This window comes from Rhipicephalus sanguineus, unplaced genomic scaffold (assembly GCF_013339695.2).
Source record: "Rhipicephalus sanguineus isolate Rsan-2018 unplaced genomic scaffold, BIME_Rsan_1.4 Seq740, whole genome shotgun sequence".
NCBI lineage: Eukaryota > Metazoa > Arthropoda > Arachnida > Ixodida > Ixodidae > Rhipicephalus > Rhipicephalus sanguineus.
Genome location: NW_023615884.1, coordinates 20,999 through 47,022, shown reverse-complemented (window position 1 = coordinate 47,022; position 26,024 = coordinate 20,999). Strand labels below are relative to the sequence as shown.

Below are 26,024 nucleotides of genomic sequence, written 5' to 3'. Positions count from 1 at the left end.
TACCTATTTATCCGAGGAACAGGTGAATGATGCTTGCCAGCGCTCTGGTGCGTGACAGACGATACGACCCGTGTTTAAACTATAATCTGCTCATGGAAACCGACCGTTACCTAATTTTGTCTCCCTCAGAAGTGAAAACAGAGCGGCGTTTAGAGAACCTTTGTCTATAAATGCAGCAGGTATCACAAACGGCGTACGAATGAAAACGCGTAAGGTAAGAATGCTGCAGAAAACTACATAATACGAGAGCTTTTTGTCTGATTTTCACTTTATATATTAATGACATTGTGCATATCTCCCCAGAAGTTAAGTTTATTATCTATGCAGATGACACGAGTATATTTGTCCCGTCAGCATCAGATGCTATCCTTTCTAATAAAGCTAATGACGTCTTACAGAAGTTAGACAACTGGACAAGTAACAATAAGTTAAAAATAAATGCAACTAAAACAAAAGCCGTAGTTTTTCATTCGAAAGGTCAACAAGTTACTTTGGAGAATAACATTGTATTTAGAGGCTCAGATATAGAAATAGTGACGTCAGTGAAAGTACTTGGGGTACATTTCTCCAGTTCTTTGCAATGGGATGACCACGTCAATTATATTCAATTAAAATTAAGCCGGATAACTGGAATATTCAGCCGTATCCGGTACCTCATCCCCAACTCGGTGAAGTTATTGATATACAAATCACTGTTTAGTTCTTATCTTAGTTATTGCTATTTGGTTTGGGGAACAACTACAGAAACAAACTTAACAAAATTACTGAGGATACAGAAGAAAATACTGAGGCTGATAGACAACGCTATAGTTTCAGCACCTAGCGACCCACTGTTTAAAAAATATAAGATAATCAAAGTGAATGACCTATATCAATACAGACTACTACGAGAGTACTGTCTTAGCTGCAAACGCTCAAACTCTTTGTTTACAGATATGGCGAATCTTTGCTTAAAGGAAAAGGCTTATGAAACTCGAAATACAGAAATGTGGAACGTTCCTTACTTTCGTACTAATTATGGTTTTCAGATGCTTCGATGTACTCTTCCGCGAATTCTAAATAATTACATTAGCAAAGGTATAGATGTGTCTCATTTAAGTGTCGCTGAATTAACGGCTCTTTTTGCTGTATAAGCAATGTAGCAATTATTTGGGTGCAGAAGATTGCAGCAGGTTTCTTTGTTGTATAAGCTATGTATAAAAAGTGTATGATACTGTGATGTCCTTTCAGCTGCTGCCATTGTTCACAAAGGGGGCGGAGGATCCCTCAAGCCGTCATTACGGCTTTTCCCTCCGCCTCCTGTTACACTGTACTGTGACGAAATAAAGCAATCAATCAATCCCGGGTTCTGAAAGATTCAAAAGCAAGTTATAATTTCGTCACCCGAAAACAAGTGTTTTCGCCCTAGAAAACATATTCTAGTATTTCACAATCTTTAAATTGTCCTCGCGGCCATGATCGCGTTTCTAAAACAGCGAAGCGTAAACGTGCTGCTATTATAAATTATCATGTAGTATACACGACGTTATATATTATGCGTAACGGTGGACTGATCTATCTAGTTGACTTGCTTGTTAAGGCACTCGGGAGCAAATGCAAAAAACACTAAGTGTCTCCCTTTGCGAAACTTCATGGCTACCTCGATCCGCTTAAAGTTATCGGATCAAGTGCGCGGCAACTACGTCTTTTTCCCCCATCCCCGTCAACCCGTAAAGTCGCGCTGAAAAGTTTGTAGGTGTGGTGCAATCGCTTTTGTCACCGTTTCGTCACATTTCCAGTTCCTGGCTCCAGCGATACAGTGCTCGCAGCAGAAGCTATGAGAGAGTGAGCGAGAAAGAGAAAGAGCTCCGAAGCAACTAACTAAAAGAAACTACCAACAACTGCAATAAAAAAATAAGAACGAGGGTTTTTTAACGCAGAGACTGCGAGGCGCTTATTCAACTTGCGCCGCGACCCTGTTTGAAACACGGCGTTTTCGATCGCGAGGGGTTCGGGTTTATTGCAGTTGCAACGCTTAACAACGTCGCTGGAAAGAGAGGAAACAGAAATTGTTTACAAGCTCTCGACAATCTTCCCAAATCCTCTTCACGCCCTCTTGCGCAGTTGCTTTCGTATATTTCCTAATCCCTCCTCATAGCGGGGGAGCAAGCAGGCGTTATAAGCAACAGCATCCCCCCCCCCCCCGCCTTCCCCCACTTTTTTTCGTCGTTCTGGGCTTCTTTTTTCTAACGCTGGATATGCTCGTCTCGCAAGTACATGTAAAGTCAGATAAAAATAGGGATGAGTAGAGGTTCAGAAAAGTGAAAATAATAACGAACAGATTAGAAAAAATCGCAAAAAAAAACTGCCAGTCGTGACAAAATGTCTGCAAGCGACAAAACTGGCCGGAAAACACTTTTCTGGCATCTAATAGAGGTGATAAAAACGGGTAGGCGGGCGAGGTGAGTTCTTTGTTGTATTTTTTTATTTTATTATTGGTTCTCCTTGCTACGCTCGACGACACACTCATTCTCTGCTAGCTGCCAAAGCGTATCTCCCAATTTACACGCACTGCAACCCACCGCTTCCCCTTTCCCGCACCTCCGTTTTTCTCTCTTTCCCGAAGCTCCTCCTAAGAGGGGAGCATTCGACAGCTCGCGTCGTGTGTCACGGGCGTGAGTCAGAGATTTCCATTTTTTATGCAAAACTCCGGCTGTTCCTGTGCAGAGCCGGAACGGACGGCGGCGGCGATGGGAAGTTTATTAAATTAGGAAGAGATTAGCCCGCCTCCCTCATCGTTCGACGTGTACCCTCGCCGGAGAGCTCTGATATTTCGAAGCTTTCGAGAATAGCAGAGGCAGTGATTTAAAAAAAAGTCTTTATTTAAATTTCAGCGCAATACTTATTGTCGCTATTGTACGCTTAGAACGGCATTGTAGTTGTTTAAACAAGGACGTTTTTTTTTGTCTTCAGCACCACTATATTTAATAACATTAAATAGATAAATGCAATGAGCGAGAAACAATAACATATCAAGACAGGAAGTATAAATACAAGAAACGCGATGACCACGCGTACACAAGTGAGCGGACAAAGGTTGACGTGCGCCGATGCAACAATAAAACTACCTGCTGCGGTGGACTAGTGGTTGTGGTTCTTGAATGCTGATCCGAAGGCAGTGGGATCGAATCCCAGTAGCGGCGACCACATTTAGCTGAAGGCAAAATGCAATAGGCCCGTGTGCTTAGATTTAGGTGTAGGTTACGGAACCCCAGGGGCTCGAAATTTGTGGAGCCCTTCATTACGGCGTCTCTCATAACCGTATCGTGGTTTTGGGGCGTAAATCCCCAATAATTGTTATTATTATTACAATAATAAAACTGAAGCAGTGCATGAGTGCCTTGCATTACAGCGAAGAATCAGTGCACGGTCGAAGAATTTTGATGCGAGGAAAGATCGGTGAATTCAGCCATCGACGCTATTGTGAGATTTGTCGGTTAACCGAAAAACAATAATATTATCACTGCTACTAACGAACCAAACAAAGCGAACAGACCAAAGATATGTCTCAATGCGAACTATGGATAGGGTGTGATCGGAGAATAGAGCGACAGCAAGTGAACTTAGCACGGTGTCTTGGCATAGTGAACGTGGCATAGTGACCTTAACACACACGATGACAAGTGAACTTAGCATGGTGCATAGTGTTCTGTCCCGTCTTGCTCTTTGGCCGTCCATGTGATTATTTGTGCTACTGCGCGAATTATATGCTACCAACTATCCCATCAGTCTGTCCTTCTCAACTTCATCTCCGACTGTGTTCTCGCTGAAGGCGCTTAAAAAAAGCTTGCAGACGTCGCTACGCGCGTACGTCGTCTCCTCACCAGAAGGCAACTCAAAGATCGTCTCCGAGGCGCCTTTTCCTCGCGTCCCGTCGCATCTCCTCTTCCCGATTTTCTTTTCACGTCTGCCACTTCGCAAAAGTTGTCCCACAAGGGGCGGTCTCTTTGTTCCGCTCGCCGCCTTGACTGCGGCGCAGTAGCGCAGCCTATTGTTATCGAGCGCCAACGCGCCTGCATACGTATACGGCGTTTCGCGAACGCTCGATGTCGCGCGATAGCTTTATAATGGCTCGCCTTTCACGTGGGGGACGCCGAGCGCGACGCATCAAGCTTGTTAGGCGTCGCGAATACGCAGCATACTGCTGGTCGTGCACACCCGGCCGTTCAAGATCGATGACCAGCGCGTGTCCGGTATAGAAACGGTACAGGAAACTCCCTCTACTCAGGAGCTGTAAGCTCTCCCTCGCTTCCATCCAGTTATGGCGGACAAGAAGGGCGAGCGAGTCGGCCTGGCCCTTTCGCCTCTCCTGTCGCCACATTTTTGTCTAATGACAGATGACTCGCCATAGCGACCGGGCGGAGTTGACCAGGAGACCAAGCGCGCACAAAATGTCCTCGGGCGATGGTGACCAGCGCGCGAGCAAAGCCGCTCTAGCGGATTATACGTGACTGCAAGTTGGTTGAAGTAGTCCTCATTGGGGTACGCGTTTTTATTTTTGATCCGCGTGGAAGTGCTGAAAGCTGGTAACAGAAGTTGACGTCGTGGCGTCGATACTGTATACTAGTCGGTAGAGACACGCTAAAAACTGCATAGTATGAGTACACGCGATGGAATATATAAGCTGACAGGATGCAGTCTCGAGTGCTGACAAAGTTGCGCATTGAAGGAGAACGGTGATGGGCGGTACTGGTTGCTCCACCAAAGCGTATACCGAGGCACGCGTGAACAACTCCGTTTGGGTTGATCTCTGGAAGACGTAAATTCTGGCTTTTTCGTTCTTCGCAGGCTAGTGTCATTGTCCTTTGAAGTAAACACTAATGTGATGCGCATTTCTTCATCATGTAATCCACTTAAGCATGAAATGAAAGATTCAAAATAATGAATAACTGATAGCACATATGCCCGTATGGAAGTGAAATGTTCGAGCAAAAGAAGCAAATGCTCCCAAAGGACTGCGGCAATTATAACTTTTCTCCAAAGGAACGGACTTTTGGGCTAGTTGGTAGGGCCCGCGAGGCGGCGTTGAGGCAAGGCCTCAAAGTCCCATCATGGGAGACCTGATCCCGGGTTATTAAGCATTGCCGGACTTTCAATAAAGTTGTTTCCGTCTATTGTTACGTTCATCGAAGCCATAGCGCTGAGAAGACAGGGACCGCACTGCTACATCTGTTTACCTGAGAGGGTAACGGCGAGTGCGACTAACATTAATTCGCATGACCGAAGTGGTCGATTAGCTACCGACTTGGTCTTGTCAGAAATACGATATTGCAGCTTCATGACAGGCAAATGATTAAATTAAAGGTAGTCAGCCTTGCAAAGGAGCACGCTTGTGGATATAAAAGCTGTGTCTATAGTATATACCGGTCCACATTGCTTGCGCTTAGTAACAGGGTACGCATAGTTCGATCGAACATTCTAGAGTGCTTGGCGCTTTGAGCGGCATAATTATACTGTTGCTCATTTACATAAATCAGACTAAACGAATTCGTGACGGCCATTGAAAATATCTTTGTATAAAGCACTGCCATTTCAGCACATCCTTAACTATGCTCTCCGCTACAATGCGCAGCCAGGCAAAGAGATTAATACGGAAATATCTCCATATCAAGCGCCTTATTTCGCCTCGATATGTGCACTTATGCTGTACATTCGTTCCTGATGAAGACCGGACTCCGATCGAAACGTCGAATAAACTTTTCTTCTCTTGTTGCTGTTACCGAGGGGTCGTCTACTCAATTCTGTCTACTACGCCTTCAGGTGGCGCAATCAGAGCACAACCAGTCACTTAGCAAACGAAAAAAATAAGAAGAAGAAGGAGACAGAGAAAACGGCCACAAAATATCGCTCTCAATAGGACCCCAACATGTGAAACACTGTACAGTAAAAAAGTACAAGAATCAGAAGGTTTAGTGCCTCAGTTCAGGTACGAAAAACAAGTACGCATGTGCGTGCATTAAGTTAAATATATCCAATGGCCGATAATGTACAGCAGCACACAGAGCACAAGTAAATATTACACCGAACGTGAAACACACCATCATAAAGTAAGGTTTATTGCTTTCGAAAACACAGCAACAATTGCATCAACGATTTAGCTTTCAGGGCACACTGAAATTTTGTACTTCCACGCATGCGCTCATTAATACATTTATTCCTTCATTTTATTTTTGAAAACCAGCTTTTCCATCTCGTAGTGGGTTTTAATAGGTTTTCTCTCATATCCTATTAAAGAGTCCCGTTAATGAAAGGAAGTAATTTTTTCCCCGAAAACGCAGAGGCATCATTACGAGGCACAGTCTGTGGCTAATCTTCGTGCAGTTCATTCCCAGGTTAAATAGAGAAACCATGCCTACCATGTCTTAAAGCTGACTGAAAAAATGCCAGCGTACTAGGCGAAGCATTAGGGGCAGTCTATAGATCCAACAAGTCGTCTGATGAATGGAGACAGTACGAGAGAAGGCAGCGAACAATGTAGATTACGAAAGCAATATAGGCAGCGCTCACTCGAGGTACGTGTCGGTACAGGGAATGAACATTACTGTCTGCACACGCGTACGTAAAAGAAAGAAAGAAGAAGTAAAAATAAGTTAATAAATAAGGCTGGCTACACAATCAAGAATGCGGCCGTGTGTAACCTAGTTTCCGGCTTCATTAATTGGCCGTCAGATAGAAAATCGATTGCGATTCCTTATCGCGGGCTGCCGCCCATGGTGGCCTGCAACAATTTTCTCCTGCCAATTCTTGCTTTTTTTTCGGTTTCTAGTCTTTCGGGTTTTGCTAATCCACAGAAGCCGACGTGCCCATATTAAGTGGACTTCGCTCGCCGACACCTCTGTGGGTCGGTCTGCAGTTGTGGAAGCAGTCGGGTAAATTCTCGTGCTTCGTCGCTAGCACTGCGAGCGACGTTGTTGAATCAAGATCAACGTGCGCGAAACTGGTAGCCGCTAAAACGTATTGAAATATGAGCATTGTTTTCGCGTGTGTATTCCCTATCCCGATGCAGTTTGCTAGGGCAAGCATGCTGCTACACGAACGAAACGGGCGCTGTGATGTTTACATTTCATGTCTTGTGAGACAGTATAGATGCAACTGCTGATCAGCACGAACATGTAACTGTACAGAGGGAGTATGAGAGTCGACGATAGCTCTCACTTTGTTGATTTCATCGAGGGTCAATATTTCAAGACGCAGTTTTACACGCTCCGCTTAAAACTGGTCAGATGTCTCAACGTAGTTGCGCTGGTCTACCGTCGCAAAGCGACATTAACGATGGCCTGTATTGTTGATATTTCCCGGATAGATGCGTGCTCGAATGAACAAGGACAAACAGAGTGGCATGAAGAACGTGGCTTGACTCTTCCTTCGTTTTGTTTGCGAGTATGCGTATCTTGGCACAGCGGTTTCTCAGTCATCGATAAGTTTTTTATTGGTATATGCACTACGTCTTATCGACTGCTTTTCTGACCTTGTCATTTGTGATCAGCCGTCGGCTACAATGTACCTGCTAGGTGTTATAAAAATGTTTGGCGCAGCATACGTGCGCAATAATGTCGGTTTTTTGCCCGCCAAAATGGTTAATGGATTTCTTAGTGCATAGATTTCTTTCTTGTTATGTCTCATTGGGGACGACGCCGTCAATGTGAAGATGAAAAACAATGTGGCTCACGTTCGAAACTGCCAGTCTGATTGGTAAAGATGATAAGATTTATGAGAAAATATTACAAGCGACTCAGTTATTATGGTTTAAAAAAAAACAGTGCTGTGGGCCGGTATTAGATAAGGAGACGACCACAGTCACGGTTCCTAACTAATGACTGCATGCCTCTATTGGAATACTATGAGATTTACGTGGATCATTGCGTAAACAACACGATAACATGACAAGTGTAACATGACAACATGACAAATGTGACAAATATTTCAATCTGTTTGGAAATTGTTACAGTGTTGATTGCATCAACATTCCCTGAAACTTTCCAAGAAACAAATGTATTTTCCTTTGCTACGGCTATCGTAGCTTGTTAATATTCTAATCTGGAACCTTTCTTTTTTTTTCGCGTTATAATGACGTGACGTCCAAAGTCTTCGAACGCAGGGAGTCGCTGGAGCCAAAGTTTCGACAAGTGGCCTTGTCTTTTTCAAGACAACAGCTTAAGTCTTGAATTCGAGATTGGGATCCTGATAATTGTCTCGAAGATGAATCAATGAAGGGATGGCTTAATAGCTACAACAAATGTAGTGCCGGGAAGCGTAACGCTTCGTTACTGGATTACTTCTATACGGGCGCACGTTTCACCAGTCGAGTTGGAATGTTTTATAGTTCTCGTAATGTGGCCGTATTCTGTCTAAACAGTTACGTAAAAGTAATGCCGCAACTCTTTTTTTTTCTTCAGAAAGCATGCGCAGGTCTACGGATACTTTATTGCGCCATGTTTTTGATGGGGTGACTCGTTGCTTTCTCGTGTAAATTGAACATTGTTGATATATTTGTTTTCCTAAATTTCCTTAGATACGGTATAATCTCGTCGTAAAGAAAGCTCGGCGGCCCCAAAGCTTCTGATTACAAGCACCGAATTACCTTCATGCATCGCAGAACGAGTAGTATTCATGGTGGCAATATCAGGCACCCTGACACACCTCGGCATGAAGCTTATAGTTAGGGATCACATCAGCTGAGCCAGCAGCTGGGTAAACCCAGCAGCCGTGCTCTCTTCTGCAAAAGCCATAGGAACTAGAACGTAAGCTTCCAACCCTCGGAATGATATTTTCCCGCATTCGCTGTGAGACCTAATTAGGCTAGATCCCGGAAGCAAGTACGTTATTACACGATGCCAAGGAAAAAAGGAGAGTAAGAAAAAGGCAAGAACAAAAAGGCAACAAGTTTACGTGAGGTCATGCCCAGTTGGATATAAATGGCTGGGGAAAAGGAGAATACAGATGAGAACGATGAAAGAATAGAGCTATAGTAAAGTGGGCAGTCCGCAATATCTTATTACTGTCTGAGATGCTTTCAGGCCTGTCTTGTTAGCAGATGAAAGCATGCGATGTTCGGTTGCCTGAGAGCCTGTTATCCGGAAGCCATAGCCATCAGTGCCGAGCCATAAAACCCAGACGAAAAACGGAAAGGGAAAATGGCATTTAAGTTAGTTCAGGTTGTAGCATTGTTCACATCACAAAGGCAGACTTCACCCAGCGCGTGGAGACTGAAAGTTCTTTCATGATCGCAACAGCTCTCAATTTGCTTGTTTTTCGAAAGGCAATACTGTTGTGTCTGGCTGCCAATGCTTGAGAAAAGTTGCCCCGAATAATTCAACGTTCATCTGGATGAGCATTTAACATTACACTAGAGCCTGCGTCCAACAAGTTTCCTTCCACTTCTAACGAAATATAAACTTGTGATATGCTTTAAGATAAAGGGTGCCGTAGTGAGTAGAAGACTGCACTGCGACTTGAGTAGCACACCATCTTTAACTGTGCAAGATTTTGTCCACGCATTTTCTGGAACCAAATTCTTTCTGGTTTATTCATGTTGTCGAAAGTGAGGCCTGTTTATTAGTCACTCAGATAATTAGTACTCAGCACTTTTTGTGCATTGCCATTACATTCTGTTTACTCTAAGATCAACTTAAGCATCAACACAGTTACCCAAGACCGCCTCCTTCTGGGGCTAAAATTATCTTTCGTGCCACATGCAATAGTTATTACTCCCTTTTTGGCTATTACACCTTTCTAACCCTTTCAGTCACGGTGTGTACAATTGTACACATCAATTTCAAAGTCGCATCACGCACCGCGTGTTTCTTCAAATGACCTGAAACTTAGTGTGCACATTCGTGCGGGCTTCCTGAGTGGGCAACTGGCGCTTATTTAACTTCATTATGCTGTATATTGCTGTAGATAATCACTTTGCTAGATACACTACCACGTTCGACGATCGTTCGACGTGCGACGTTCCAGGACCAACGTCCAGAGTATTTTTTTTTTCTTCGCTCAAAAAGCATACAACCAAAAAACAAACTGTGCATGCATTTTGGGCCTTATAGTTGATTCCTTTTGCGCAAAGATTGAAGCTGACTGATTGCAGAATAATTAGATATTTAATTACACGCTAATTAGCAATAATTACTGTAACTCGCACAAAACAACACATTCCTTCATTTTATTTCTTGGAAAGTGATACTGAGTGCCTTGAAATCATGCCATAGAAATTTGATGCATTTGCAGGCAGTGCATCATAATTCGTGACTGAAAGGGCTAATGCCGATTCTTACCATATAAAACGAATCTTATTCCTTCTTAACCCTTGCGTCTTTGTAATGAATTCTTTGCCCTAGCTTAAGCAGTAACTGCGCCTTATATAAGAATGCGAACCCTTCTGATATTTCAAACAGATTGTGTCTTTTTTGTGTGTGTAAGCATCAGGGTGCTAGCGTCTTACAAGGCGTAATTTCCGGGAACCCATTTGCCAAGAAGTTTCAATTGCTTCGGGACCAGGACGTCTGATGGAAGTTCCTTCCTAGATGACTCGAAACGAAACTGACTGGCGTTATGCTCTGTTAAAAGAAAGAAACCGAAAATAAGGCCTCAAAGGGTCGCTGCGTTCTCTGAGGATAAGACTTTGGAAAAAAAAAAAAGACGAGAAAGTAAAAGTGCGCAGATATATGAATTGGTGATAGCCTGTACAGATCCTTGTACCGAACACCAGAGAGATTTCCTTTCAGATGGAATCTGACCCTCTGACATCATGAGCTAGCTGTAATGCCTGAAAAAGGAAAAAAATCCAGAAACTTTCTAATTTTCTGCCACGCTTTCAAAGCAGGAGAACTTCCTTTCAATATCGGATCGTGGCGCCGATTCTCGATTAAAAGAGACTCCCAAGAGTATAAAGAGAGAAAGATTTTGAGCCTCGTAAAAACGTGTTGCACACCATGGCAAGAAACGCAAGTTTCATGTTGTAGTACTTCTTATGGCATGTCCGGCGAGGAGGTTACCGTTGCCTTCATAGATATACGCCAGCTAGGTGCATGATGTACTATTATCTCTTCTGTCGGCGATAATATCTCTTATGTGTTGAACATTACGTGAGTAAATTAGGTGGCAGTACAACTTCGATGCGGTCGGAGGTAACGCAGCGCCCTGTTGATGACTTGCAATATGAACAGCAGCTAGAGCTCACATATGTCAGCTAGAGCTAACTCACTTCTTTATATATAGCTACTTTCCTGTCGAATGCTTTGGTAAGCCTTACGATCAAACCTAAACGGGCTCTAGCTTTCGTGCTTCTGGTGATTTCAAAGCATATGGTTAACGTGACTGATAGCAGTTGCGGCGCGCATTGTACTGTATAAAGTATAGGCGCACTAAAGACAAAAGGGCAGAAAAAGAAGTAGTGGCATCGCTGTTCGATTTACACACGAACTATGTAAGCACGCAGAGTTGGGAAATGTTCAAGAAGGCCACGTGCAATTAGCTGCCGCTGCCGAGGCCTAGAAGCCATCTCGTGGACGAAAGGCATTAAAAAGCACCGACACGAAGAAGACACACGGTGAGGATGAATTAGAATATTTCTAAGCTTGTTCATTGTTTATGCGTCTTCTTCTGAAATGCGCCAGATCCTTCAAATCGAGAGCGACTGCTTTTGCACAGCCAGCGCAGCTTACTTTTTGATCCTACGTTGAATGCCACAAAGAAGAAGAAGACGGTGCACGTTTTGTCTTGAACACGGCGGCTTTGCCTTGGTGATTCGGCATTATTTCTTGCCTCGCAAGGGCCTAGCTCTTTCGAAGAAAAGTAAGCTGGTGCGAAACACCACACAATTCTGCCATTACGCAGGACACAGAAGAAAAACTGCGCGCAGTATGAGGCAATTGCTTGCAGTAGAAAGACAGAGGCGAACGTAGCGGGTATTTGGCCGTGTTTAAGCTTTCGCAGTTCAGAACGGAAAATACGCGCATCAAGCGCAGGGAGAAGCTGTCGTATTAATGAGTGGATTAAAAGGCAGTCCGATTGGGAAGGTTCGGGCGCGTACAGGGCCGATGTAATACTGCCGCCGCTTTAACGTGTGTCAGGCGTTTTGACAAGCGAAGGTGTCGCTTATATTGGTCTTTTTTTTTTCTGTTCTCCTTGATTCAAAGCGCGGCTTACAGGTGCTCTCGCAAGAGACCGCTTTCGAAGCCTGGACAGCGCTAAGGAAATACTTAACAAGCCGAGCTGGTGTCAGCAGACTTTGAGATTAAGGGCCTCTTTCCACTCCACGGTCCTGCCAAATTGTGTCAACCAAGCAGTTCACTCGTGAAGCACGGCTTAAGACAGTCTCCAGATCTGCATATTTTTTTTTTTTTTTTACTCTTGAAGCGATACCGTCTTCTGGCTTGCAGTCAGGTTTTGTGGAATTGCTTCCAGCATACTTATGGCCATTTTACGAAACGCAGACTTGGCTGTAAGCTGAACAGCTCGTGCCGCTCTTGAAAAGACGAAGAAAGACTGGCTAAGATAATGAGAGAACTGTTACGGAAAGTGTTGTACAATTATGTAGAATTGCATATCAATGTTGTAATCGCTACCTGCACGACGTAATTGTGCAGGTAGCGTGCTGCGTAACCTAAGACGAGTGAGTTTCATAAACTGCGACATCCTTTAATTCTCTACGGGCTCTCGTCGTCCTCACTAGAGGGACCGATCTCGACGGCTTGGTCTTTCTGGGCGGTCAAGGTTTGATTTTTACGCGTAATGTTTTCCAGTTATTTGTTACTTTGTTTCTACTTGCGACTTTCGAATTCTTTGAGCTGAGTACTTCTCCAGCCATAGTGCTCTTAAAACTGTCTATTCTCCGTCATGTGTTTTCCAAACGAGACCTCACTAGCCCCATTAGATTACGTTAAACAAACCACACAAACGCCGACATTCATAGGCCCAGACACGCTGGAACACAAGTTCGTGTTCTATACAAATATGTTTCAACAAGTAATAGCATGTGTTGAATTATATAAACAGGAACACATGCGCTAATCCTACCTTTATGTACATGCGTGCTCCAGCACGTGAGTTGAAAAATGTGGCTCAGAAAGTAAGACGCGATTCTCAACTCTCCATGCTGTGGCACGTGCACACACGCACTCGCAGAAACTCGAACGACTGGTGTGCAACCTTCTTGCTAAGAAATCGCTCAGGGACACAAGAGAGAACGGAGTGATACTTGAAGAATGTAGGGGGCACGTGCTGAAGGGGCCAATGTCTCGAGACAAGCTCGTACCACCAAGCTCGTAACTTCCGAGTGCCGTGGGCGGGAGGCCCGCTGACACGCGAGAGAAAGGGAGTAATTCAAAGTCCCCGACGACGCGCACTCCATTCGTGTTTGCCGTCATCGGGTCCCACCAGAACTGAAATAAACGCGATCTCACGACACCCTTTTTCGCGTTCCGAGAAGCGCCAGCGATAAAATCGAGCAGAGAAGGCCAGAGCGGGGGCTGCATGGGGCGCCCTGAGCAGACTCGACTACCGTTTATTCCACTACATAGCAGTCGGTGTTGGGAGCAGCGAACTTGGATTGTCGTATTGCGAGGGCATCATCGAATAGAAAATAGAAAGTGAGTGTGTGTTTCGCGCAGTACGGGCGTCATTTTAATCTGAACGTGCTAGTTTCCTGAGATACCTTCGAAATTCCATAGAGCGACCAGAAGGATGAGCCGGGAAAATATACGACACCAGCATTTCATAGCTTTACTGCACTGACTTAGCATTTTTCGACCCTCGAAATAGCCGCTGTAAAAGTTCGGTTGCGTTTCTGTTGATATTTTGCAGTCTTCATGAAGCATTCTGTTGATGTGCGATTGAGCGTCACGGATGACTTTTGTAAAGTACCATAGAAATGACGTTGCGTAAATTAAAGCCAGAAAATTTTCCTTCTGTAGTTTCACACTACGGCTCACGTCCCCGTTTACTTAAAAAAACGAGTGAAACTGACGTGGCGGGTATCACCTGTAGCAGCATCCGATCACAGCCTGCAGAAAATTTCAAGTTCTGGTTTTGTGCTGACAGAACAGATCTTACGTAAGGGCTTTATTCCGAGCGCATAAGCAGCGCGCACTCGTAGTTGTCACTGCCGTTATCCACTCAATGCAATGCGGTTGGCGGGCGCTTCAAGGTAGTCCAGTAATCATACAGTTTCACGTAAGCAACGTTTTTGTGAAAGTTAGTCGCCATATAGAACGATGCCATGAGTTAATGCCGATTTTAATATTTTGTTAGATTTATTACAAAACTGCACAAAATATTTACATCGTGGCCACAACCGCCGAACGTACGTCTGCAAGCACGAGACAGAGTACAAATTACAAAATAAACACTTCTATAAAAAGGTAGCAGATCGACTCACCTCATCGACACAGGACACTAGTCTGGCAGGAAGTACACTCACAAAAGCATACACATTTGTATGAAATTTTACAGCGAAAACACAACGGATTCTCTATTCCTATCTAACACTCAATTTTTTCTATAAACTGTGCAAACCCATTAGCAGCAGTATTTCAAAAGGCACGTGACCGTTATACCTCACGACAATTAAAATTTAGTTGCTGTTTAAAAGTTATTTTTTTAACATTCGAAAATGCGAAGTCGTCCTTGCATGTGAAAAAGCAGTTTGCTATTGTTCCAGTACATCGCCGAGACGACAGTTATTGAAGCCGCTAAAATACCTTTCCCATTTAACAATCCTTCCGAATGCACTTTATGAAAATGTATTCGGCCATCGGGAAAGCGGCGTTTTCTGTTCTCGGGAAAGCACAAGATGCACAGGTAAGCCGGTGCTATAGTAAACGCTAATATAACAGCGAAAATACCATACGTAATATGTCATTCTAAAAATATTTACGACAGCCAGACAATGAGGAACCATTTGAGACACTCACTGCGAGAACACGCACGGAGTCGTACATTTCAAGCAAGAACTCGTGCAAATAAGAACGAGTCCGTAATTCTTTTGTTATGGGCCTACTCATTTTGCTCTAAAACCATGCTATAAATTTTGTCAACTTGATATACCAACCTTGGGAAAAGATAGGGTAGAAAAGGTCCAGTAACCCAGCTAGAGGCGTCCGGTGCATTCTCTTTAACGCTTAAAGTATCTTACTTCGTTTTACGAAGCTCATCTGACAAAGGAGTTTTACGCATGACTGTCATAAGAAAAAGAAAACCTCCGAAGATAGTATTGAAAGTCTTGTCAAGTCTCTCTCTGAACTATTTCCGTAACACACGAGATCGATCATAGATAGCTTTTCGGGTCTGCCCATCTCTAACCGGAACGACTCCAATCAGGTGAGTCTGGCGACAGCACAAACGCCCGCTTTGAAGACTGCGACAGTTTACTCAGAAAGAATCCAGACAAGAAAAACGAAACATTTCACGCTGGCAACGCCGACAGAGCGGATTCCTTACCGCGCATTCGATCTCGCCGCCCTCGCATCATAAAGCGGAAAACGCGACAGTGAAATCGAAGCGGCGCTCGCGCGAGAGCCAACACGAGACTCCATTCGTGTATATACAAGCGCACATCCGAAGCCATTGAACGCGGCGTAGCGTGACGAACGGCAGATACACGCCGAGTCTCCCACCGCGCTGCCCGTAAAGGACGAGAAGAGGGAGGGGCCCACCCTCGCCATGGGGAAACACGAGGCAGGGGGCAACCCGATGTCTCGTATCGCGTCGACTGCAGAAAAGCGCCACGTACAGAGCAGGGCCCCCGCCGCCTGAACGATCGTTCCTTGTCCAAATGGTTTCAAGTCGCCGATGTTTCACGACCCCAGCGTACCGCCGCCACCTCCTCAGCCGCCACACATCGCCGCGCCGCGCTGTACCCGGGATGGGGCGTACGGAGCGTGCGGCGCGAGCTAGCGGCGCTTGGGACGCGCGTTCCTTTCCAACGAGTGCCGATCTCTCCGGGGAGAAATTCGCCATCGCCAACGATCTTCGCGGGACGTGCTTTTTTCGACCGGACATCTAAAAGCACTCGGAGGCGGACAAAAGCGAGCTCCGGCCGCGAATCACCTGCGTCTCCCCTGTACCCCGCGTCTCGTTTCCTGCCGAAGAGTCTCTTTTCCGAGATGCCTTTTCCTCCATTGTTGCGCAACCTCGCGATCCGTGCTTCATTTTCGTGTGAGGTGCATTTTGCTCTTTCTTACGCTAGTCGGGGCAGAAAATGCTTCGATTCTGGCTGAGTGGACACCCTGAGCGTCCTCTCAACTGCATGTCCATGTTCCCATGCACCCCTTACTCTCCCCTCCCCTTCTTTCACTTTCTCTCGCTGACATCACCGTGGAGACGGCCAACTCGCGCTACCCTGGTAGTTTGGCCTCCCACTCCTCTTTTCGTCTGGTTCCCCAATTTTTACGGAAGGTCGTTAGTGGGCCGTATCTTTTCTCAGCGGGTGCTCGACTGTAAAACCTAGACTCGCTTTTTCGGGGTGCGCGTCGCGGAGACAGAAGTGGGCGGAACGCCTATTGGCGTATGTGGGGGTGGAGAGGGGGGGGGGGGGGGTCGTGTGTGGCTGAATGTGCCCCACACATTAGAGGAATTGAGTTTATTTTTACACTCGCACGCGTTTTTACTTAGGTGAATTAGTTTTCACATGTATATGTTTGTCTCGTGCAATCACTCCAGTCCCGCCTACAGTGTGTCAGTCCGAGTGGCCACTTCAAAGACTATGAAGAAAAGATACCTTACTTTTCGATACAAAGGTAACACTGAGTAAGTGTAAGTCCGGTAACGGCTATTTCCTTGCGGCAGCTTAGTCATTCAAGATAGAATCGCCAGGCCTTTCATAATGGAACGAAGAGATGAGTTTTTACAGCATTTGCTCTCAAGTATGCGTGAAATCTGCTACGTGTTATAGTACTGCTCGCTTGGTGATTCTGCGACCACTTACATCTCACCGTTCTCGCCTATGTTCTAAATGAAAGAGGAGGGTTCATAATAAACGATTCGAGACACTTAATGCAACAGCAGTAATCTCTAGGAACTTCATGACGTTAGAGAAAGAGAGAGAGAGAAAGGTTAAGGAGCCCAGTTCTAATGATGCACTCTTTGCAGCCCAGCTGTACGTCTTCGTTATCGCTTCCGAAATCTTCAGGTTACCATACGGCCACAAGCGTATCCAGAAAATTCCTTTCGATGGGTGCGGGGATAACCACCATTCATATACGTTCGTGCGTGTGTTTGCATGTGTGTCCGCGCGTTTAAATAAACATACAAATTGTAACTTTTTGTAGAGGGTGGGGGTTGGTTGTTTAACCTCCAAGTGACTGCGTACGGCATAAAGTGAAGAAAAAAAAATTGCGATTTTGTCGAGAAAATGCACTATCCTTTCAGTATACAGCCTTCGCAAAGGCGAGAGTGAGACCGCTGGAGCAGCGAGATGAATGTGGGTGATCTTGTGCTTTTGGAGCCGGGGCTCTAATAATCGTTTCTATCCACTAACCTTTCAACTATCTTATTAGTTATGATTTAAGGTACTAGACAGCATAGCATACAAAGATCTTCTACTTCAGGATCCAGTCAACTTTTTGAGTTCAGGGGAGCTTGACGCAGCAGGCTGAGTCGTTGCTCACCCACGCCCCATCCCATGAGTCATCGATGGGACGGCCAGCGCGGTGACCGATGGACTAACCCCACTCGGCTGGTGGGCTCTCTCATATGAGAACTCCATTGCTTTAGTGCTTGTTGACAGCACGCTTCGCGTATGGCAGTCGCCGCTTGGCTTTCAACCGAAATATTTTCCGCGGTAAGCCATTTCGCAGCGTTCGCAGCAGCATATCTTTCGGAGTTTTGTTGATGTATTTTTGCTCTTCCTTGAGCTACGACCACAGCACGAATTATGTAATTACGTTAAATATCCCTGTCTTCTCTTGTACGCCGGTGCAGACCTTTAGAAGGTTCATCATCACATGATGACGTCACCATATGACGTCATCGCGACGTCACAGGTTGCCAAAATTTGGGACGTGGCGTGATGTCACACGATGAAGTCATCACATGACATCGTAGCTTGGTCAATGGTGAGCCGATCATGGAGGCAGTGCAAAACTAGGTGAGGTGCCTCCGATCCTGGAGGCAGTGGAAAACGACGTTAGGTGCAGAAAGATTTCGGAGGGTGCGGGGCAGGAACAATACATCGACTAAGAAAAAGATGATGTATTTCGCCTACCAGTCGTCTTAGGCGAGTGCATAAAGGCCCTATGAGTTTGTTGACTGTTGCTGTATATGTGTAACATAACTTGCAGGAAGTTTAGACCTGCGGAAGTCCCTCCTTACGCTTAGACAGAAAATATATCAGAGAAACACATGCAGTGCGAAGACCGGTGGAATCACCGAGCCCGGTAGGAGAAACAAGAAATAAGCTAACCAAGAAAAGTAGGACAGCTCCGCATTAGTGGCGTGAAGACCGAGGTAGCAGCGAAGCTGGTGGCGTTCCCCTCCTCCCCACCCTCCCCTCCGTATTTCTTCTTCTCTCTCTCCAATTCTTTCTCTTTCTCGGCCTTTCTATCTTTCTTCCTCTGTCTTCCATTTCTCTCTCTCAATCTCTGTATTTATCGCTTCCTCTTTCTATCTCTTTCCCTTGCTCTCTATATCATTCTTTGATTCTCTCTCTTTCTCTCCATCTTTTTTTTTCTGCCTTTCGATATCTTAAGCTAACTGTTGCTTTCTTCATTTGTAGTGGACCAGTGGTGAGTGGTGAGATTTGCCCAATTTCTGTGGCACACACCCGTTCATGATGATGATAGTTTTCTGGTGACCATGGACAGTTTATAGCCGGCTGTAACGGTTTCGCTGTTAAAAGTGGACTCTATAGGAGGTCGCGAACTACAGCGCCTCTACTGCGATGGTTCCCCAAAGGGTCTATTATTATCGCTCATCCCTACAAAATGACTAAGGCCTCATAGCCATGTTCACATCGCGTAAGATGACCACAACAAACTCCGAAGTAAAATGGCTCCGTCTCTTCTTAGCCACGTAGCAAAAAATTGAAATAGAAAAATTGTAATCACCGAGTTTGCAGCGCGCGCGCGAGAGAGAGATATATGTATATACGAAGAGGAAAGGCAGGGAGGTTAACCAAGCTTTGGCTCGGTTGGCTACCCTGCACTTGGGGTGGGGGAAGGGGAAATAATAGAAAAGAAAGGGTAACGAAGAAAGAAGAAGCGTAAGAAAGGGATGGATGAGCAGTTTGAAACTACACAACACGAACTCGCGCTGTTAGTTAACAGGCGCTCGTGAAGTCCGGTGGTCCTCAAGAAGCACAAGAGGGCTTTCGTGGCCTTGCGCGCAGGCACAAGAACAGTTATAGGCATTTCTCAGAAAGAAAGCTTGCCAATTGACGAAGAATCCGCCTTGAGTGAGTGAGTGAGTGAGTGAGTGAGTGAGTGAGTGAGTGAGTGAGTGAGTGAGTGAGTGAGTGAGTGAGTGAGTGAGTGAGTGAGTGAGTGAGTGAGTGAGTGAGTGAGTGAGTGAGTGAGTGAGTGAGTGAGTGAGTGAGTGAGTGAGTGAGTGAGTGAGTGAGTGAGTGAATAAAAGTATGCATCTCATAAAAACCGTTAAAATGAGGTGTCTTCGTCTAAGGGTGCATCTATTTTTCAAAACTCAAGCTTATAAACACCTTTCTTTTACATGTCCTAATTTCCTTGACTTACAGGAAGGGGCTTTCGCTTGAGAAGTTTTCATAATAGCAGTACAACATATATTTAATTTCGCATGTCGCCAACTTAAGTGATCTAACGAAATATGTCTTAGGAAGTGATGGCATAACGAAGAAAAAAAGAGAACGAGAAGTGCCTTGAGAGTATAGCGACCCGCTGTATTAAGTTGAGTGTGCTTCTTCTGCGCACCATTACGGAACTAAGGCAACGAGCCATTCTTCGCCAGCGAACTCCGTAACCAACGCACGCCTGGCCGACTAAGGGAAGTGTACGTACTTTACGCTTCGGCCCAAACACAAGGTCCAGTGCCAGTGGCAGCGAACGTCGCGGAACCGTGGACAAGAAACAAAGCGTACCGAATTGAGACACACGCTACAGCGGAAAGAAAAGAGAGGAACGAACGGACAACTCTGGTGTAGTGGGGGGTGGGCCATTTATGAAAGCGGCCTCTCCGGGCAAAATATCGTCTCTGGGTCAGTGCGGCGAGTTCTGGTTGAGTCAGGAGCAAGGGAAGAGCGTAAGTGAAAGATGGGACAGAAAGAACGCAGTCTTGCGTTCGCGTAGGGCAGGCGAAGGCTACGGGGCCAAAACGCCGTGCCGTCGAAAGGGGCTGGGTTCTCGAAAGTCGGGAAGGAGGTAGAGAGGTACGGAGAGAAAGAGAGAGAAGGCGTAAAGGTGGCGAGATGCCATCGAGGGGAGAATTCCCGTGGGGCACCCGACTGAAAGATTTCCGGGACCCCCCCAAACCGGTGCTCTCGCCCTGCCGTAGCTTTGTCGCGAGGCGGCCGAGCGCAGACCGACGCGGCCGAAATCACACTCGGCCAGCGACGAAGAGCGCTCGTGCTCGATCAACCGCGTAAGCTGCCGCGCTTTGGAGAAATTGCGCCCAGACGTGATACTCGAGAACCCGACCACTCCTAATTCGTGCGTCTGTTTGTCGGCGCGTGGGTCGGTTTCGTGCTCGAGTCTGCGTTCGTTACATCCTCCCGGAGTTCCATTTCTGGAGTTTAATCTTTTTCTTGTTATTCTCCTTGAGGTATCGTGCTATCTTTTAACGTTTTAGGGGCGAAGCTCCTTAAGGCGGCACCCGTTCGTCCCTCGTAGTCGTATTGGTAGTAGTCGTAGTGCGTAACCAGTCTTACGCTTTGACCTCCAAGGTGGTGCCGGTGGGAGATTTTTCCTGTGCGTTGTTGAACAATAAAAAATTCGCAGCGTGCGCGTTAACTAAAAGCCTAATTCTTTTGTCTCTCATTCCCCATTAGCAGCCACTGGCATGTTCCAGTAGGAAACGTTAGTAGAAGTAGAAGTGTAAGTGTTAGCTAAAGCCGACTTCTTCTGTCTCTCATTCCCATTAGCAGCCATTGTTTACCTCCAAGGTAGTGCCTGGTGAGATTTCTCCTGTGCGTGATTAAACAATAAAAATTTTGTTCAAAACGCCGTTTATTGATGAAATAAACCAACGAAAGACGCCAGATGTTTTGTAAAAGCAAAACGAAAGAACGCCAGATGTTTCTAAGCAAAACGAAAAAGACGCCAGCTGCTTAACGAAAGACGCCAGATGTTTTCTAAAGCAATGGTTTTCTAAGCAATGAAAATTCACAGCGTACATGTAAAATTAAAGTGAGCTGCAAGTCGTCATAACTCATCGAACCTTTAGTATAAACGCGCCCGATCTCACGTCGGTGATGATGTACTGGGCAGAATTCACAGAAGATTCACGGTTTACCGATGAACCTCCGCAGCTTCGCCCACTCATCATCATTCACTCCGTGGATATGCTGCGATTTTTTCAATGCTCTTTTCCGTCTTCATCGAGTGACAGAAAATATGTTACATGCAAGAAATATATACCTCAAGAGGGTTGCGTCAGTTTATAACGAAATGTGTGCGCCAATAAGGCATCTGCTATCAGATATTTCGAATAGAGCGAAGAGTTTACTTTTCTACTCTCGCATGAAATTAAACGACTAAATAGGTATGTGAGTTCGTACATTTACTGGTCTTACATAAGGAATTTCATGAGATTAGGTAGGATATTTTAAGAGAATTTAGAACTCAATGTTGATGACTTAAAAATATCTATTTTCTGTTAGCTCCGGCGCTGTGCTTCACATCATGCAACCATGTTGAACGTAGTGAGGCCCCTCGAGTGGATTTCAAGAACAGTTCTCGGCGATGCTAAAACTCGGACCTGCGCGACGAATGCGTCATCATTCCTGCGCATTGCCATGTGTTTGGTTGCCAGGAGTTGAGTTGAGTTCGAGGGTGGCCATTTGAATTCGTTTTCACTAGTGGACGAATGCGCTGTAGAGATAACGTTGATTTAGTTTTCTGTACATTTATTTCTGCACTACCTGCAGGAAAGGGATAACTGCGGGAAACGTATCTATACATCGAACCAGAATAGTAGTGAATGTCTGCCTTCCCCTGTGAACATTTCTACAGTTCAACAAAAGATGGGATGCCTAAGTCGTCAGAGTTAGAGATCAGAGAACGATGATAAGGCCATTATTTAAAAACAAGATGTGGAAGGAGATTAAAGTGAACATGTCGCGGACACAGCTAATGCTACGAGAGAAAGTAAATACCTATACAGATAAAGACTGGAATATGTTAACTCAGGGATGCTCTAAGAACGGCTGATTATGTGTTGCCATCCCTCTTCGAAGAGAATACCACCTGAGATTATTATCATCACGATTAGGTTCAGGTGAAGCGTCAAGTCTACCGGCATAACATTCAACAGTGAAGATTCGTGCACAGCGACAGCGCAGAAAGTGTTCGGCGTGTGAAAAACAAACATAAACTGGTCTGCGACGGAAGGAAGCGCGGCTAGCTAAGAAATGAATTACGACCGGCTGGAGGGCAACGTCAGCGAGTGTTTCTGGCCATGCACTGCGGGTTAGAACGGTTCCCATAGAGTGCCGCCTATGAACGGCCCAGCGCGTGTCGATGACAAGGGCGAATAGACGACTGGCCGCTGCGGGCATCGCTTCCTTCCTCCTTCGTTTGCCGGTGCCCTCGCACGCTGGCCTATGAACGTACAGATGATGCCGCTAAAGCCGCGGCACTGGAACGGACCCGTCTCGCGCACCGGTCTTCTCCGACTGGCCAGCTCTTGTAAGTCAGAGGAGGTCTTCGCTAGAAGTGGATATTGGTGCGCTGCGGAGCGGGTATATTATATATACGTTGAAGGCTGGCTGGCGAACGCGACGGTGATTTATACGAGCTGCTATTCAAAAACATAGAAATTAAGTGAGCGCAGACAAAGTAGAGCGGAAAGCCGGAAGCGGCTTCCTGCTACGCACTTATTCTAGTGTGTTTACAAAAAGAAGTATAAAGAAGACAACATAGAAAAGAAAAGCATAAACCTGGAAGAGTGAGCACTAGTAAGAAGCCGAATTTCAACTGGCGCAATGACCCCCCAGCTGTGCTGGAATAATTCATATCTTACCCATACGCGACTGCGCACAATTCCGCGCTGACATGTCATGATACTACTGCAACTGTCTGGCTACGTAATTAGTTCACGCTGTGCTCGCTAAGTTTCATTTTCAAATATCACGTGGCGATATAAAGAAAATTTGTACGTTCTGACACTTGGCCCGTAATATATTCCGAACTTATTACTGTGGGGTCGCAGGAAGTGAGTTGCGTTTATTCAAAGGAGCGACGCATTTTCAGCAGTAAAATGACACTTATTTGAAACTACTCTCTTTTTGGGATGCTCGAGTACCGTGCACTCCAGGTTTTTACTTAGGGCGTTTACACGGAATCTTTTTTCAGTCACTGCTTAGGGTTATAGAGGGCGAAGAAGAGATATTTTTCCATGTTCTTTTGCTTATGTCTGCAAAATTTCCTTACTAGTAGTATTAAAAGTGGGTAAATGTTTAAACATCGGCAAAAATGACCGTCCGACGTTCTCAAGCTGATTTCTCAACGCAACATCATTCTCACTATATTACAGACAAAGTTGAAGCCGATCATTTAATACCTTTCCTGTTTATGTTTGGCACAATAAAGTCGATGTTATCGCTCTGTTACGTGTTAAGCATTACACGAATATGTCATCATGCTTAACTTTTCCAGGTTGCGTTTTATATATTAATCGATTTAAACATGTTTGATCCACTTCATTCGAAGAGCGTTTGACCAATAGGATAAGAATTCGCCATCAGGAGAGAGTCCGCATTGATGTCTTGAAAATGCGATGAGGACTACATACACATAAGACAGAAAATGACAAGTTGACAAGAGCAACGGGCATGCTGTCTGCAGAATTCCGATGTGCTGCTTGAAGACACTTCTGTGTTGACGTTATGTAATATATGCTGTGTAATATATGTCGCACTGCGTTAGTAAATACATAAAAAACTTAAGGGATATCCAGTGTGATTGTGCGACTCTATTCCTTGCGAAAATTCAACAAGTTTTAAGTTTATTCAGTTCTTTCATTCGGAGGTCCCATAGTTACGAAAAGAGAAATAAATAAATAAATATATAAATAAATAAATACATAAGAAAGAAAGAAAGAAAGAAAGAAAGAAAGAAAGAAAGAAAGAAAGAAAGAAAGAAAGAAAGAAAGAAAGAAAGAAAGAAAGAAAGAAAGAAAGAAAGAAAGAGCAAGAAGGCTAACCTGTGTTTACTTTTCTGATTTGGTACCATTCACTGGAAAAATGAAAGGCCATGGGGAATATTTAAAAAGTCCGCATGAAAGCTATCTGGGTTAAGCGAACGAAACTTCAGCGAACAACAAGCGAATGTGACGCTACGCTCGTCAACACTGCATCACATACAGTCTTTGTAACTTACAGAAAAATAATATCCGTTTGGTCCACATGTTATACCACGCCACATTTCCAAGCACAAAAATAACGCTACGTGAAGAGTTTCAGTTAAATAACTCGCGCGATTCACCGCTCCAAGGCAACAGTGGATCGACGAAAAATGTCACAGTGGAAGGCTCGGGATAAACACTGACGACCTGGAGTCCCGTAACCTGTACTTCGGTCTAAATAAGGAAGGGCCTTTGCATATAGCTCTCACTGGTCTATTGCCGTTTCAAACAGGAGTCAAACACAACCCATTTGCGTATGCCGGAATACCTGACAAGGAAAAAATCTCTAATGATAGACAACAGAAAAGAAGCAATGAACAAGGGGATGAATGTGATGCCAGGAGGCATTTGTGATGGAAATGCTTCAACCGACAGCAATCGGGTTTTCATAACATGTATGTTATGAAAACCCGATTGGTTGGTAAATTCTGGTATTGCAGGTAAAAAAGCGGAAACACTTCAACTGATCCAAACTCACCACTTTATAATTCGGAGGTTATGATCCTCCGACGGAAAGGGTGATTTTTCGCCCACTTTAGTTCATTTCAATTTAGGTCATAGTTATTACACTACCCTTAAGAACAACAATTATTGTACCCCATGTTTTCTCAGGCCTAATTGTCTATTGGATTCGTTAGGTCGTGTCTAACATAGGGACGAGCCCCTCAAAAATTCCCCTTGTTTCGTTCATTACGCGGTTGTCATAACACGTGCACCATCGGTGCCGCCACTCCGTGTCGTCGCTGCGCTCCCTCGCGGCTGGCGCTCTACGGTTGCGTCGGGAGAGCCGACGCGCACCCGCTTGTTCTCGGTGCTCTGGCCCAGAGCGCCCTTCATCCCTCTTTCCGCGGCACTGGCCACGATGGGACGCCACGCCGTCGGCGCTACTGCCGCGGGGGCCCGTTCCACCCGCTGGACCGGCGAAAGTGGTCGCTCGGCCGGAAGATAACAATTGCCCACGTGGGGGAGCAACAATGAGTTACAGCTCTCCGCCGACAAAGCCTCGCAAACCCCCGACCACTACACCACCGACGCACTTCTCCCGCTCCTGCAACCCGGTTATTGCGGGGCATACTCTGCGGGCTTCCTTGGAGCTCTCTCGACTTCACTTCGCCATGTCGCCACACGCTCAAAGGCCGTGCCGGAGCGTTGCCTGTGTACGTGTATACACACTATATCGAGTGTTCGCGTGAGTTCACGTTCGGCGCGCGAGCATCGAGGAGAATTTCGGGCAGTAGTGACAGCCCGAAAGCCTGAATGAGATGCAGTTACTCTGTAATCTGTTGTAACCGTCATGTTGTGCTGCCGTTAACGTTCGGGCTTGTCTTTTGAGAGGCAAACAGAGAAGGCGAATCACGAAAACAAACTTGTTCCGCCATTGCGCACCGGTGGCGCAGCTACGAACCACACATTCTGCAAAGTTGGGTGCTTAGGGCAGTGGTTAAGACACTCGTATT

At 45.5% G+C, this 26,024-nt stretch overlaps 1 protein-coding gene across 1 annotated transcript in view; it reads right to left on the bottom strand.

Annotated features, from left to right (window-relative positions):
* The window catches only part of LOC119378221 (hemicentin-2), a gene marked incomplete at its 3' end in the record, with an annotated part of 71,184 nt that extends 45,780 nt beyond the window's left edge, over positions 1-25,404 (bottom strand). The window contains 1 exon segment of the mRNA XM_037647426.2: positions 25,284-25,404. Within this exon segment, the coding sequence (XP_037503354.2) occupies positions 25,284-25,404 (121 nt within the window).
* Between the last annotated feature and the right edge of the window lie 620 nt (positions 25,405-26,024).